The sequence below is a fragment of the Elephantulus edwardii genome, unplaced genomic scaffold (genome assembly GCF_000299155.1).
Source record: "Elephantulus edwardii isolate Elephantulus edwardi_28Jun2011 unplaced genomic scaffold, EleEdw1.0 scaffold00050, whole genome shotgun sequence".
NCBI lineage: Eukaryota > Metazoa > Chordata > Mammalia > Macroscelidea > Macroscelididae > Elephantulus > Elephantulus edwardii.
Genome location: NW_006399800.1, coordinates 18,469,867 through 18,487,464, shown reverse-complemented (window position 1 = coordinate 18,487,464; position 17,598 = coordinate 18,469,867). Strand labels below are relative to the sequence as shown.

General features: G+C 38.3%; 1 protein-coding gene across 1 annotated transcript in view; it reads left to right on the top strand.

Moving 5' to 3' along the window:
* MAN2A1 (mannosidase, alpha, class 2A, member 1) overlaps positions 1-17,598 on the top strand; it is a 308,450-nt gene that overhangs the window by 105,048 nt on the left and 185,804 nt on the right. Inside the window, exons 5-6 of the mRNA XM_006886707.1 lie at positions 3,601-3,728; positions 15,624-15,797. Coding sequence (XP_006886769.1) covers positions 3,601-3,728; positions 15,624-15,797 — 302 coding nt within the window. The remainder of the gene's footprint in view (positions 1-3,600; positions 3,729-15,623; positions 15,798-17,598) is intronic.

Here is a 17,598-nt window from a genome sequence, read left to right as displayed (position 1 = left end):
TAAATCCATCAGTCCCAAGATAGATTAACAGCAAAACACAATTTCTCAGTTAGTGACAATCCCAGTTCAGTTCAGTAATATAAATCCAAATCATCCAGCAAGGTTTGCCTCAGAGCAGTTGTAACTCAGCTTTTCCCTTAATCATTGCCAAGCAAAACCTTTAACTGTGGCCACCACAGTATGATATCCTTCTCCAACGACTAACTGGTTCCTCATGGGTACAAGCGCAAAGTATGTGAGACAGAAAGCTTCAGAGAGAAACTTAGTTGCACCCTGTCTAAGACAGACCTGTTTGTTCTCTGTTTGGGCCATGGTATATTCAATACTCTTATTCAGCACCACAGTTTGAAGGCATCAATTTTTCTGTCATCCTTGGTCATTGTCCAGCTCTCTGATGCATAGCAAGTAATTGCAAAGACCATGGCCTGAATCTGGTATACCTTAGATCCTAGACTGACGTCATTACTCATTAGAACTTTGGAGAGGTCCCTGACAGTAGACTTGCTCAATGCAATTTGTGTTTTGATTTCCTGACTGTTAGTTCCAAGTGTGTTGATTGTGGAGCCTAGCAAGATGAAATTATTAACTACCTCAATCCCTTCTCCATTTCTTATGGTGCTAGTAGTTGGCCCAGTGATGAGAATCTTTGTCTTCTTGGTGTTGACCTTCAGTCCATATTGAAGCCTACAGTCCTTGACCTTCTGCAGTACCACTTCTCAGTTTTGGGAAGCACGGTTGTATCATCTTCATATCTTGGGTTGTTGATGAGTCTTCTTCTAATCATGATGCCATATTCCTCCTCATAAAGCCCAGCCTCCCAAGTAATTTATTCTGCATACAGATTGAAAAGGTATTTAATCAGGACACATCCATGATGCACTCCTTTCCCAGCTTTGAACCATGGAATTCTCTCTTACTCTGCTCTGACGACTGACCAAATATAGGATTCGTATGAATGAGCACAATCAAGCGTTCTGAGATCCCAGTCTTCTTGTGATCCATATATTCAAATGCCTTTGCTTAGTCAATAAAACAGATAGATATTCCACAGGTACTCTTTGCTTTGAACCAAGGTCCATCTGACATTGATAGTAATGTCTCTGGTACCACAGCCTCTTATAAACCCAGCTTGTATTTCTGGTAGTTCTCTGTTGATGTACTGTTCCAGATATTTTTGTAAAAGAATTGCTTGATGAAGATGAAAAAAAAAAAGCTGTAATTGAGGTGAGTTTTCCATTAATATTTTAGATATTTTTATTTCTATTAGCTGTTGAAGAGCAGCAAAGAATTTCTTTTTACTCATTTTCTGCAAGTTTCTAAGACATTTATTTATTGAAGTACTATGGAGACAGATGCCTGTATTTGATCCAAAACCTCTTTGTTATCAAGTTTCACAGATAAATAGCTGCTGTCTGATGGATTTTCAGAGGCTGAAAATTGCACAGGAGACTTCCATCTTTCTCCTGGATAATTCTTGATGGGTTTGAATGGCCAGACAGGTCCACTTTTTGGTTAACGGTATAATTCCCAACAGACTCAGATGGCTAACCTTAAATCATAGCCTCCTACTGGTCTTTTTAGCAAGCACTGGCCCATGGCCTCCAGAATGTGGCTAGGTCAAATTAGAGGCAGAAAGATGAGAAAAAGAAGCAAAGACACATTGGTATAGCACACGATGTTATTGTTAGCTGACTTAGAGATTCTATCCTAAACTCATGCTGACTTTGTACACAAATAAAGATAGGGTCCTATGAGTCACAGGTGACACAATGGCTATAATAACAACAACAATGCACAATGGGATAAGTTGCTACCTAGTCTTGTACCACCCCTATGTGGATAAGTCAGTAAATGTTCTCTTGAAATCTCTATGGTTTTGATTGGCTTTGGCCGACTTTTTAAATGTAGATCCCATGCCCTTCTTCCAAGTGTTTTTTTTAGGCTTGACATTCTTTTGAAACATGGTGATGGTCAAAGCCTCTTCTGAGAAATGATGGTGATGGCAAATGCAGGACATTGGTTGATAATCAAGCCGGTGTCACCTGCATAGAAGGCAAAACTTTTACCACTAAACTGCCATTGTTTAGTCATGCTCTTAAATATTTTTTTTTAAAACCCATATCCATGCTCTTTGCTAAGTTACTGATAGTTGTTATGTGTCTTTGAGTAAAAACCAACCCATAGCTGACCCTCTAGTGGATTTTTAGAGGCAGTAAATTGCGTGAGAGACAATTTCTCGGTTTTCTTCAATGGTGGGGGCCGGGGGTTGGTGGATTTGAGTCACATACCTTTGTGTTGGCAGGTCAGTTCCTTACCACTAAGCTGTCAGAGCTCTGGTTGCTGATACAGGCCTATGAGAAACAGTTTCCCCCGAAATTTGAGTTTCTTTGGATACTACAATAAGTCCTTATACAGTTTGTGACTCCCGTGCAAATGCAGAATTAATTCATTTCCTTTTAATGGTACACAAAGGCTTTTGTTTATTTGTTTATAGATTGTGTCTATTATAATCTTGGTTACTACTTGTATGACCACGCATGTATTTAAAGAAATCAAATGTTGTGGTTAATGCTGTGGTTTCCATTATATGCTTTTTTGTAGAAAAATATCTTTTCTTTTTGCTTCTCCTCTGCTTCAGCTAAATTTGGCTCGGCATTTAGCTATTAGCTTTAGGCCTTGGTGATGTATAATGTTCATTGCAGCAGGTTTTTGCTGTTGTTTTTTTCCTCCTGAAATTTTACACTGTTGTTTGTGCCATCTTGATGGAAACATGCATGCTTTTATCGTACTTTTGAAATTTGTGTCAACCCTTCCTTAGGCACTTTTTGAAATACTTAATTTTTTTTTTTCCTTCTGCGGGGATGATACTGTCTTGGAATATTTCAATTTAACTAGTACTTGAGCTCTAGTAACCTTACAGGATGTTATGTATGGCACAGGAATATCTACTAGATAGATAATGATAATATTAGAGGTTTTCACACAATAATGAGAAATAAACTACATAGATCATATTTTAGCTGAATCTTGAACAGAGTGATTTATAATATATTTTGTATTTTCAGAGGCATGAAATATTTACTAGCTTTGCCTTTATTGTTAATTCTTTTGCATTTTGCATAATTTCCTTAACAATGTCATGAAGATGAAAATAAATATTGATTTTTCCATATAGGTATATTGAAACAAACCCCATATTTAAAATGACAGGCTTCCAATAAGCACTCCTCAAGAATATACTTTGAGTATAACACATTGTAAGTGTTCAGAAAGATTCAGAAATAAATCAAATGTTGCTTACCACACATAGAATCTCTGTGACTGTGTAGGACATTATACCCTTATGAAAAGAAACCTTAGAAATGACTTTTATGGCTCTGCCTGGGAAAAGAGAAAATCATCTAAGATACCTAAGAGAGTGTTCTGTCACCAAGACCAAAAGTTGGAATTCATTCACTAGTTTAAGATTGTAATTGTGTGTGCACGTTTAACACAACTAGTTAAGATAATGGTTATATTTCAGAATTGTTCATACTGTTTACATTTTTAGTTTAAATATTTTAAATAGTTTTTGATAAACTTTTGCTGTTTTCTCCCTAGTTTACTAGAAAATGGTCAGTTTGAAATTGTGACAGGTGGCTGGGTTATGTCTGATGAAGCTGGTTCACATTATTTTGCCATGATTGATCAACTTATTGAAGGACATCAGTGGCTGGAAAAAAATCTAGGTATGTATTAATATATTTTCTTTGGTGAGGCTGTCTTTGACAATTCTTTTTGTGTATGTTGAGGCTCTATTTTAATTTTTTCCTCATTATTGTAGAATGGTTTATCCTTTATTAATTTATGATTTTTCTTTAATTTAGAAACAGTTATATAGATACACTGTGACTACTTTCAGGGTTATTATATACCTTGTTTCTTGTATTATTTTACCATTTCAATTAGAGATCTAAATATTTCTCAATGAGATTTAAATCATCATATATTAATTAGGACTCATTATTTTAAGGGACAAAACACTAATTTATTATTTTAAGAAAAACATTTCCAAACACAAAAAGAAAAATTGAAAAGTAAAAGTTTTAAAAAAGTCAGTTATACTAGTAAGTACTACAGGGATATAATAGCATCAGATAAGACTGGATCCAGGCTATTCAAATTATGTTGCCTGGACATTGTCTCTTTTGATTCTATTTGTGTTTGTTTCACTTTAGTCTTCAAACTTGGCACTGTCCACATAATGATTAAAAAGGTTGTAAGTATTTTCTCAGGCTAGCAAGTATGTGTTTTTATGAATACTCTGCCTAATTGGTTTGACTTGGGTTAATTACTTAGTTTTGAGACATTCATTGTTGCTGGAGTTATGGGAGCTGCTATCACAGAGGCCTGATCATTTTATTGGAAGTAGACTTGGAGTAGAAAGAATTGTGGAGGGTAGGGTATAACCTGACTTGTGTGCACAGATGTCCCATGGGAAGAAGGATTCTTATTTTAGACTAAGTCATGGAGAGGAATTGCTCTGATACAATGAAGGTTCATTGTAGCTCACCAAAAAATGAGACTAATTGAAATCTTTATTACATCTAATATTTACATTTTGTAATATGGTTTGTAACTATTTATCCAAGTATATCTTAGGATAATTTTGCAGTTCATGGTGGTAGCAGTGGTGTTGCTTTTTACTCGTAGCCACCCTGTGCACAACAGCTCTGAACCCTGCTCTATCCTGAGCCAACCTTATTGTCCTTGACACACCTACCCCTGATACACCCCAGTTGCTGAGTAAATCCATCTCATTGAGGGCCTGTCTTGTGCTATCCCTCCACCCTCCAATGGTACATATACATAAATATTTTTTTATTGTGGCTCTTTCTAAATAATATATTATTAAAAAAAAAACAAAACTCCCACAGCCTGATTATATTTTTTCTCATTATTTGGAAATGGTTTCAAACTTAAAAGGAATAGTACAAAGGACATTCATAAACCTTTCACCTAACTTCACTGCTTTTTAGCATTTGCCTTCTCTTTCTATATTCTTGTTATTGTGGTGGTTTTGTGAACCTTGGAGAGCGAGCTACAGACATCTTGCCTATGCACAAAAAGAGCTGCTAATGAAGCTGATCTGAGTTATTTGTACTGCTGGTCTCTGGATGGCACCTGATACCTGGATTTTCTGATGGAAAAGGTCTTTGATAGTGCCCAAGCTGTTTGTATAAATACGGTAGTTTGTACTTAGCACCTGCTTTCCTTCTGGGAATCTGCAGTGCTAGTATGTACTTGGCAGAACGTTGTTTTATAGCCAGACCCAATACAAACATTGGGCATGGAATCTCTAATGAGTTTCCCTGGTTGACACAATTTCACACTTTGGTAATTAAATTAACCATGAGGAGCTCTGAGTAGTGTAGTGGGTTAAGTGTTGGACTGCTAACCAGAAGGTCAGCAGTTTTAGATCCATCAGCTGTGCTCCGTGGAGATGGCAGTCTCCTTCTGTTAAGATTCACAGCCTTAGAAACTGATGAGATTGCCATGAGTCAGAATCGGCTTGATGGCAGTGAGTTTGCTTTTATGTGCTTTGCATGAAGATGATTCTTAGAAGCTTGTGCCTAATTTCTTCTGGAGGTTTCCCCCAGCTGCCTTTTCCTTTGCTGGTTTTTTATTTTGTCTTCTTACTGTGATATATCACAGCTGTATACAACTATGTTCTGAATCCTATGAGTTTTTCTGACAAATCCTCCGACTGAGGGATGGTCTAAAGACCACTTACTTACACAGTGCTTCTTTTCTTACATACTTCATTATGTAATGAACTAAAGACATCCACCTTAATACGACCTCAGTTTTTATGTCTTTCTTTATGCTTAGCTTTTCTTGAATTGTAATTTATCTACAGTACAGTATACAGATACTGAGTATAAAACTCATCATTGAGTTCTGGTGTTTAGATTCACATGTTCAGCTGTGCAAAAAGTTTCCTCATCCTCTTAAGTCTTCAGTAGCCAAATGATGCTCTGATTTTGGGTTCTTTTATTGTACATTTGTTTCACCTTTTCAAGACCTTCACATATATGCAATTGCCTAATATATATTCTTTTGGATCTGGATTTTTTTTTCAGTGTAAAGTTTTTCTTACAAGTTTATTGGGATATTTTACAATCTATAAAATTTCCTGATGTAATATGCATAGTTTAGTAGTTTTATTATATTCACAGAGTTATTCAACTGTCACCAAAATCTCATTGTAAAGATCCCTGAAAGGAATCCTGTACCCAGTAACGGTCATTTCTCTTTTGTGCAACTAATACTTACTTTGCTTTCTTATATGAATTTTCCTATTCCATATTTTATAGAATACAAAGAATATAATATTTGTTCTTTTGAGCTTGATACAGTGACTGGGATAATGAAGGTCGGTGTGTCAGAAAGGTAGGGTTGTGTAAGGTTGATAAGGATAGAGCAGGTTTCAGGGCTATTGTACATAGTGTCACTATGAGTTGCAAGTGACTTGATGGCACCTAACAACAACAACAACATTTTTGAGGTACATCTGTGTAGACTGTTCTGTTAATTTTGAGGAGGCATGCATCTGTGTTGCATGCATCTCTTTCTACTGCTGACTAATATTCCGTTATGTGCGTATATCACATTTGTATATCTGTCAGTTGATTGGATGTATATTGATTCTATTTTATTGTTGTTCTTGTCGTTGAGTGTCATCAAGTTGTAGGCGAGTCGTAGTAACCCTGTGAACAAACGTCCTCAACACTTGCATGACTTTCTTCCGTTCTCCAGGTTCATGGGGTTTCCAGAGGCAAACTATTTATAGAAGTGGATGCCACTCCTGCTTCCAAGCTTGTTTTCCCTGGGGAGCTCCACCAGACACTGTCTGCCCTGAGTATCCATTTTCGCATTTGACACGTCAGTGTCACAGTGTTCAGCTTCACAATGGTCATAAGTTACCTCTGTATGGCAAGTGGACACACCAGGGCTATATGACCCAGAAGAATGTTTCACCCAAAACAATTAAAGACAGGCCTTAGGGCCACAGATTAGTGTCATCATAGTGATTGTTATTTTAAACATTTTATGTTGGTATAGGTTTCAGTTCTCTTGAGCAGATGTGTAGGAGGGGGATTCTTGCATCCTAAGCTAACTCTGGAATTAGCATTTTGAAGAAATGTTAGAGCTTCTTTACCAGTTTATATTCTTACCAGCAATATATAAGAATTTTTACTTCCTCACATCCTCACCAACACTTGATATTGTCTTTTAGCCACCCTAATGTATGTAAAATGGTATCCCGTTGTGGTTTTGATTTACCTTTAAGGTTAACAATGTTAAGCATATTTCAATGTGTTTACTGATCATTCATATATCTTTGGAGAAATGTCTATTCATATCTTTTTCATTTTAAAAATAGAATTTATCTTTTTATTGTTGATGTGTATATGTTCTTTGTGATGTTGCTGTTGTTATGTGCCATCAAGTCACATGTACATCCTATGTACAGTAAGTAACTCTGAACTCTGCCCTGTCCTGAGCCAGTCTCATTATCTCTGACATACCTACTCACATTACCTCAGTCACTGAGTCAGTCCATCTCATCAACAAGTTCTTTACAGGTTCATTATTAATAATAATGTTGTAAATACTTTCTTCCATTCTATGGATTGTCTTTCATATGTGGGTATCCTTTCCTATACAGCAACATAGTTTTAGTGAAATTCAGTTTACTTATATTTTGTTTTGCGTGCTTTTGATGTCATAGCTAAGAATCCACTGCCTAATCCAAGATTACGAAAGTTTATTCTGGTGGTTGTTCCTTTGTGTTCATGGCTTGTAGGCTTATTTGAATTAGAGAGTGTGTGTGTGTGTGTGTGTGTGTTTACATACACAATTCTGTTGCATTGTTCACATCTATAACAGTAGCAAATACTAATTTTTGGGTTTTTCTTTTCTCTGATTTTCATGGAAAATCTTTAGCTTTTCCATACTAAGTATCATATAATCCTTTTTTTTTCTAATTATTTTCTATACTCTTTAGAAAATTCCTTATTAATATTTTTTAATTACCAGTAGGTATTGAATATTGCTGTTTTCTATGTATTTGATAGTAATTTACTCAATTAAAAGTTGTTGTTATGTGCCATTGAGTCACCTATGACTCATAGCGGTGCACAAAATCATATGTGTTTGCCTTGTTAGTGAAACACAGACATTCTTCTGGTACTCTTTGCTTTTGGCCAAGGTCCAGCTAAACTTTGTGATAGCATCTCTTGATCTGCGCTTTTCTGGTAGTTCTCTGTTGATGTACTGTTCCAGTCATTTTTGGATAATCTTCAGCAGGATTTTGCTTGCTTGTGATATTAATGATGCGTTTTTGTTGTTGTTATGTGCCGTCGAGTCGCTTGCAACTCATAGCGACCGTATGTACGACAGCTCTAAACTCTGCTCTGCCCTGTGCCAATCTCATTGTCTCTGACACACTCATCCTGATTGCTCCAGTCACCGAATCAGTCCATCTCCCAGAGGGCCTTCCCCTCCTGCGCCTGCCCTCCACCCTCCCAAGCAGGATGTCCTTCTCCAAGGACTGGTCTCTCCTTACAACATGACCAAAGTATGTAAGATGAAGCCTCAGAATCCTTGCCTCCAAGGGGCAGCCTGGTTTAACCCTCTCCAGGATGAATCTGTTTGTTTTCTTAGCAGTCCAAGGTACCCTCAACACTCTTCTCCAACACCAAAGCTCAAAAGCATCAATTCTCCTTCTATCCTCCCTGGTCATTGTCCAGTTCTTTGACACATAACAAGGAATTGCAAAGACCGTGGCCTGTATCAGACACTTTAGTCTCCAGAGACACACTGTTTCTCTTCAGTACTTTAGAGAGGTCCCTAACAGGAGACGTTCCCATTGCAATATGTCTTTTAATTTCCTGGCTACTGGTGCCAAGAGTGTTGACTATCGAGCCAAGCAGACTAAAGCTGTGAACAATCTCGATCTCTTCACCATCCATCCTGATGCTGCCAGTTGGTCCAGTGGTGAGAATCTTTGTCTTCTTGACATTGAGCCCCAATCCATATTGAAGGCTGCAGTCCTTGACCCTCAGCAGCAAACACTTCAGGTCCTCTTCAGTTTCAGCAAGCAGGATTGTGTCATCTGCATAATGCAGATTGTTGATAGATCTTCCACCAATCCTGATGCCGCATTGCTCCTCGTACAGCCCAGCCTCCTGGATGATCTGTTCTGCATATAGGTTGAAAAGGTATGGAGACAGGACACATCCCTGGTGTACGCCTTGCCCTATTTTGAACCATGCAGTGTCTCCTTGCTCTGTTCTGACGACTGCCTCTTGGTCCAAGTACAGGTTTTCCTTTAGCACAGTCAAGTGTTCTGGGATTCCCATTTTTCTCAGAGTCAGCCACAGTTTGTTATAGTCCACACAGTCAAATGCCTTTGCATAATCAATGAAACACAGATAGACATTCCTCTGGTATTCCCTGCTTTCAGCCAAGATCCATCTAACATTAGCTACAATATCCCTAGTACCATGACCCCTTCTAAGCCCAGCCTGAACTTCTGGCAGTTCTCTGCTGATGTGCCGTTCTGTTCATTTTTGGATTATCTTCAGCAGAATCTTGCTTGCATATGAAATCAACGATATTGTTCTATAGTTTCCACACTCTGTTGGGTCACCTTTCTTTGGAATGGGAACAAATATTGATCTCTTCTAGTCAATTGGCCAAGTGGTTGTTCTCCACAATGATGCTGTTTAATAAATTCCACATTTTTCCAGTCACCTTTCTTTTGCAATGGGCATAAATATAGGTCTCTTACAATCAGTTGGCCAGGAGGTTGTTCTCTGTATTTCTAAACATAATCTGGTGAGCACGTCCAGGGCAGCATCTGTTTGTCGAAATATGGCAATTGATATTCCATCAGTTATGGGGCCTTGTATTTTGCCAATTACTTTAGAGCAGCCTAAACCACCTCTTGTATCACCATTGCCTCTTGGATGTTGTTTCTTGAAATTCTTATGTGTCAGCCAATTTTGGGGTTTTGTGTGTGTTTTATTTTGTTTTTGTACAGTGACTCCATATGTTCTTTCCATCTTCTTTTAATGCTTTTTGGACCATTCAGTATTCTGTCCATAGTGTCCTTAAATATTGCAACTCAAGGCTTGAATTTGTTCTTCAGTTCCTTCAAGCTTAAGAAATGCTGAGCAAGTTCAGCCCTTTTGATTTTCTGACTCAAGTTTTTTTTGTAATTCCATTATAATACTTTGTCTTCCTGAGCTACACTTTGAAATCTTCTATTCAGCTCCTTAACTTTCTGGTTTCTTCTCTTTGCTTTAGCTTTTCGGCACTCTGTTATTGTTATGTGCCGTCGAGTCGTTTGTGACTCATAGCGACCCTATGTACAACAGCCCTAAACCGTACTCTATCCTGTGCCAATATCATTGCCTCTGACGCACCTATCCCAATTACCCCAGTCACTGAATCAATCCACCTCATAGAGGGTCTTCCCCTCCTGCGCTGTCCCTCCACTTTGCCCAGCATGATGTCCCTCTCCGAAGACCTGTCTCTCCTTACAACATGTCCAGAGTATATCAGGCGAAGCCCCAGAATCCTTGCCTCCAAGGAGCAGCCTGGTTTAACCCTCTCTAGGATGAATCTATTTGTTTTCTTGGCAGTCCATGGTACATTCAGTACTCTTCTCCAGCACCACAGCTCAAAGGTGTCAATTCTCCTTCTATCCTCCCTAGTCATTGTCCAACTCTCTGATGCATAACAAGTGATTGCAAAAACCATGGCTTGTATCAGGCGCACCTTAGTCTCCAGAGAGACGCTGTTGCTCTTGAGTACTTTAGAGAGGTCCCTAACCACAGACTTTCCCATCGCAATACGTTTTTTGATTTCCTGGCTTCTGGTGCCAAGAATGTTGACTGTGGAGCTGAGCAAACTGAAGCTGTGAACAATCTCAGTCTCTTCACCATCCATCCTGATGCTTACGATTGGTCCAGTGGTGAGAATCTTTGTCTTCTGGACATTGAGCCTCAGTTCGTATTGAAGGCTGCAGTCCTTGACCCTCTGCAGTAAGTGCATGAGGTCCTCCTCAGTTTCAGTGAGCAGGGTTGTGTCATCTGTATAACGTAGATTGTTCTGATGACTGCCTCTTGGTCCAAGTATAGGTTTTGTTTTAGCACAATCAAGTGTTCTGGGATTCCCATTCTTCTCAGACTTAGCTACAGTTTGTTGTGTAGTCATTGAAACAAAGATAGACATTCTTCTGGTACTCCTTGCTTTCAGCCAAGATCCATCTAACATTAGCTAGTACCATGACCCCTTCTAATCCAAGACTGCACATCTGATAATTCTCTGTTGATTTGCTGTTCTAGTTGTTTTGGGATAATCTTCAGCAGAATCTTGCTCACATGTGATATCAATGATATTGTTCCATAATTTCCACACTCTGTGGAATCACTTATCTTTGGAATGGGAACAAATGTAGATCTCTTCCAGTCAGTTGGGCAAGTGGTTCTTCTTCAGGTTTCTTGGCACAACTTAGTGAGCACATCTAGGGCAAGGAATAATTTTTTTTCCTTCCTTCCAAAAATTTGTAATCATCCTTTTTAAAATTGTTTTTCACCAGATACATTGGAGCATAATAAAATCTTTTAGAAAACCTCTAAACTATTACCTTTATCTCATTGTCAGTTTTCTATATAGTATTCTTACATGCCAATAAAATAAAAATTCACTGCTGTAAGTCAATAGCAATTAGTAGTGATCCTCCACTACACTCCAAAAGGCATGTAGTTTAAACTCACTCGCTCTGCTGGAGAAGGATGGCCAGTCTCCTGTGAGATTTACTGCATCTGAGAACCTGCTGCAAGGACAGCTGTGGGTCAGTTCCATCATGACAATAAACAACATCAGGTTTCCAAAGCTGTAAATCTTTTTTGTAGGAGACCACCTATTTTTCTCCTGCAAAGCTGCTGGTGGTTGTGAACCACTCAACATCCAACCTTTTCCTGAGTATCGCAACACACATGGGAGTGCACCACCAGAACTCTCTCATAATTTTTTTTAATTAATTACCAACAGAATTTTAAAATCAGTATTGGTATTTTTGTGTTTTCTTCTTTCTTTCGGTCTTTGGGTCTCAGGAAAAGGGATAGGTCCTGTGTGAAAAACAATGTATATGAACTTTATGAACTTTGTATGCAAACCAGTATAAAACACACACACACACACACACACACACAAATATAATAAGACACACTTATGCATGCAAGCACTCGGTTGAACTCAATTTATTTTATATTCTACAAAGGAAAGGCAAAGGGATGGAAGGCTTTTCTCATTAGAGAATATTATCCACCCATCTCATTTTTCTGACAAGAGTCAGCCTAGGAAAATGGAAAATAAGAACACTAATCAGAATTGATGCTGATTTTTACATTCTAGGAAGAGGCTATAGATTGGTGACAGACTCATCCCGAGTGTGTTACTGCTGCCCCGGGCTGTTCTGGACAAGAGCAGTTGTACCCTGAATAAGACTCTTTATATAGTAGCCACACAGAAATCCAGCTGCTTCTCTCTCTGCTCTATCCCAGATGTTCTCATGACACTTATCACCATAAAATTGCTTACAGTTTTAGATGTAGAGGCATTTACTAATTTAATCAGTAGCTGATTGCTCGTCTATGTCTCACCACTTGTTTCATAAATCTGTGGCAAGCTGGATCTGGGGAAATTTCTCTCAGGAATTCCTTTGACTCAGTTATTTCTCTTTAAAGAAGACAAACTAGAGGTGTGATGTTTCCTTTTACTGTAGTTTTGGACGCATCTTGTGAATTTGTATCTTTAGAAATATTTTCTGAATTATTTTGAACAGAATCATTATTTTCACATTTAGTTATGCAATACTATTTTAATTATTTGTTGTTCAGAGATGTTACAGAGTTTTTCTACTCATAGACTAGAACTACCACAGGGTTTTTTCCTTGTCTATAATATTGGAAGCAGGAGTGATATCCACTTCCTAAGCAGCATGCCTTTGGAAACTGTGAACTTTGATAACTATCGATAGTTATAGAAGGGCTTCAGGCCGTTTATTCATAGGGTCCCTTTGAGTCATGCTCGACTCAATGGAAATCAACAACAATAACAAAATATTTATGGAAGTGAATTCTAAGTCTTTCTTATGTAGAGCTGGTTGGTGATTTGAGCTGCCAACCTGTGATTACCAGCTGAACGTGTAACTGTTATGCCCTTACCTTTGGATTATTCATTGTGGGGTTGGTTTTTTGTTTGTTTTTTAATTAATTTTACTAGTTAAAGTTGACCAGTAAAAGTTTGCCTTTAAGATATTAAGATTGCCTTATCCAAAATATTAATTTTATAACTATCCCATAACTTCTCTGAAATAATATTAAATGTATTTGCAATTATTATGCATTTTAATATTAACAATGTAACTGTCAGGTATTGTTGAATTGAATACTACTCCTTGCAACCCTGTCATCAACTAATCAGCACCCTGCCTGATCTTGTGCCATTCTCATCATCTCTGACATATTTAACCCCATTGCTGTAGTCATTGTATCAATCCTCAGTTTTGAGTGACTTTCAATTTGGGCTCCAGCATATGTTGCTTTATTGTTCACAGGGTTTTGAAAGCTTGGTATTTCAGAAGTGGATGGCCAATGGTGGTGTTGTTATGTGCCATCGATTCACCTTCGACTTGTAGTGAAGCTACGTACAGCAGCCCTAAACCTGTGCTAATCTCACTGTCTCTGACACACCTACCCCGATTAACCCAGTCAGTGAATCACTTTACCTCATAGAGGGTCTTTCTCTCCTCGCTGTCCCTCTACCCTCCCAAGCATGACATCCTTCTCCAAGGACTGAACCTTCCTTACAACATGTCCAGAGTATGTCAGATGAAGCTTCAGAATCCTTGCCTCCAAGGAGCAGCCTGGTTTAACCCTCTTTAGGGTGAACCTGTTCGTTTTCTTAGCTAGCCATGGTACATTCAATACTCTTCTCCAACACCACAGCTTAAAGGCTTCAGTTCCCCTTCTATCCTCCCTTTCCATTGTCTAACTCTCTGATGCATAGCAAGTGACTGTAAAGGCCATGGCCTGTATTACGCACACCTTAGTCTCCAGAGTGACACCATTGCTCTTCAGTACTTTGGAGAGGTCCTTAACAGCAGACTTTCCCATTGCAATACATCTTTTAATTTCCTGGCTGCTGGTGCCAAGAGTGTTGACTGTGGAGCCAAGCAAACTAAAGTTGTTAGCAATTGCAGTCTCTTCATCATCTATACTGATGCTGTCAATTGATTGAGGATGGCCAATAGGATCTTTTTTTACCAAGCTTGGCAGAAATGGAATTTTATGTCATTCTTTATAACATTTGTTTCCTGTGTTTTGTCTTTTATAACATTTTTTTGTTTTTATGTACTTTATTGTGAATTTATCCTTTCATGAAGACAGACAACCCTTTTTTATGATTGTACCTGATTTGGGTTTAGGGTATTTTTTGTCAACATGTCCTGTTTATAAGATTTTGCAATTTTTTTATATTGTATTTTTTCCTGAATCTTTTTAACTCCTTTAAAAATACATTATTGCAGAGAGTTCTGGTGTCCTATCAGTGAGGACTTTTGCTGCCAATCTAAAAAAAGATATTTCACTATATCAAGCAACACTGTGGCACAACCTGTAGTTGGTTGTGCTGGTAAGCAAAGCTTGATGATTTTTAAATACACAACTGTTCACAGGAACTAAAATAGGCAGCCTTCAAAACCAGTGGAAGGTCCTTCTGATTCAAACTCAATACTGTTTCAGACAACACTGGCTTAAGATTTGTCCCAAGGAAAACGATAGCATGTTAACAATATATGTCTGGCAGTAAGAAAGGCCAACGTGCTAGGCAAGAGTAAAGATGACTATGATGGTTAAGACTATGTGCCAGCTTGACTGGGCCATGATTGTTAGTCATTTGAAGGTTATGTAATGATACAGTCTGACAGTTTTTTGGTGGTATATTTTGGCAGTTATACGATGATGTAGTTATTCTCTATTTTGTGATCAGATATTGTCATCCTCCATTTTTGCCTAACATTGGTTTTTGCATTAATGACTTGTTGTTACTATTACATAGTAATTTCTGATTATTGAGTTACATAGACTATGAAACTGTGAGATGCTTGTGGAATAAGAACTTGGTCTTGTTTCTTTCTCTATGTCCAGTTAATGATAGCAGCATTATAATTTCTGTAAAATGGCAGGTATCTTACTTCAACTCCAAATGGCTAACTGCAAAAACTATAGAGTACTTTTATGTACTCAGCCCAACAGAAAGAAAATGTGATTACTTTTCCATGACCATTTTTTGTTAGACGTGGCAATGGCAGAATCTTCCCTGCAGAGGGTACTGCTTACAATGTTTGATAAAGGATAGTGATGGATAGTATCCGTGTCTTATAACCTAGGAGTCTGTGGAGCTATACTGGGTTTAAATGTATTTATTTAATCTGCCCATTAAAAATACATATATATGTGTGTCTGTATATATCTATATATTTTCTTTTTCTTTTTTACCAACAGGAGTGAAACCTCGGTCTGGTTGGGCTGTTGACCCCTTTGGACATTCACCAACGATGGCTTATCTTCTGAATCGTGCAGGATTTTCTCACATGCTCATCCAGAGGGTTCATTATGCAATTAAGAAGCATTTTTCATTACATAAGACGCTGGAGTTTTTTTGGAGACAGAACTGGGGTATGTAGGATTTGATTAAAGTTGAACATCTCACTTGACCGAGATGCTATTTCACAAAGCTTATGAAGTCATGACATTATGGATTTTATTCAGTGTCAGTCCTGTAAATCAGGTTGCCTAAAGGTGTTACTGTGAGGTACTGTCGAGTTACTTCCAATTCCTAGTGTCCCTGTATGACAGGGAGAACCCATAAAGTTCTCTTGGCTGTAATCTTTATGGGAACAAATTGCTAGATCTTTCCCGTGTAGAGCTGAGCTTGAACGGCTAACTTTTTAGTTGCAGTCAAGTGTTTAACAACTGTTTCACTAGATAAATCCCCAAACATAACAAACCTACTGCCGTCAGGTTGAATCTGACCCCTGTTGACCCTTCATTGGGTTATTGAGATTGTAAAGCTTTACATGCAGTTAAGATGTTGGATGTCTAGCTATTCTCTCATATTTCATTAGCCTTCCTTTCATCTGCTTTTCTTTGCAACCTATAAGAATTGTTTGGTAATGTTGATTGTGGTGTTCTACAATAGTCCTCTGTGCTGTACAGAGGTAACTTGTGGCTGCTGTGATGTTAAACACTGTGACAATGATGTGTCAGATGCAATAATAGTTACCCATGGTGGACAGTGTTTGGTGGAGTTCCTCAGTTAAAACAAGCTTGGAAACAGGAATGGCATCTACTTCCGAAATAACTTGCCTCCGGAAGCTTTATGAAATTGGAGAAACAATGAAAGTTTTACGAGTGTTCAGGTTTGATTTATAGAGTCGCTGTGAGTCGCCTCTGACTCGAAGGCACTTAACAACAAAAACAACATAGAGAGAACTCACTTGGCCTGGTGCACAGGAAGTGATATTACCAAACCAAAGGTGGGTGACTGCAATCTGTGGCCCTCAGGCCTAGTTTTTATTGTTTTTAGTCAAGCATTCTTCTAGATTATATAGCACTGATCTGTCCATTTGCTATACAGAGATAACTCATGGTTGCTGTGATGCTGAATACTGTGCACTGATGTGTCAGATACGATAATGGTTACCCATGGCGGACAGTGTTTGGTGGAGTTCCCAATTCAAACAAGCTTGAAAGCAGGAGTGGAATCCACTTCTGAAATAGCTTGCCTCCAGAAACCCTGTGAATGTGGAGAAACGATGAAAGTTTTTATAAGTGTTCAGGTCTTTTGTTCATAGGGTCGCTATGAGTTGCCTATGACTTGAAGGCACTTAACAACAGTAGTCCTCAGGGAATTTAAGTTTAGCACAAAGGTCACATTCCACTGGAAGCTGCAAGGGAGAAAGATAAGCCATCTCCTCTTGTGCAGTTCACAGCCTCAAAAACTCGGGGGTTGGGGGGGGGGTCGGGGTCATTTAGGAGTCTGTTACAGTGAGAGATAATAGTCTTCATGGTACCAAATTCTTTATTTTCACACTGTACGTTGGGTATACACTATGGGAAGAGGAGAGTAATATTGAACACTAAGACTAAACTTTGCCTTTTCCCACCCCCATTTATTTGAGAATGTGATTTACTAGAATAGTGTTAAGGACTGTTCATTGTGTATTTCCTAATGCTTATTCTCTCACTTAATGTTCTTAGATAGCCTTTAAATTAGGTTCTGTTATCATCCCATCTAATGATAAATAAAAATATAGATATGTGAAGGTGTTTGTCAAAAATAACACAATCAGGCAAGTTCTGGTGGCCTAGTGGCAAGAAGCTGCACTGCAATCTCAGAGGTACACGGTTCAAATCCACCAGATGCTCTGCTGGAGAAGGAGGAACAATCTCCTCCTGTATCAGTCAGATCTGATTT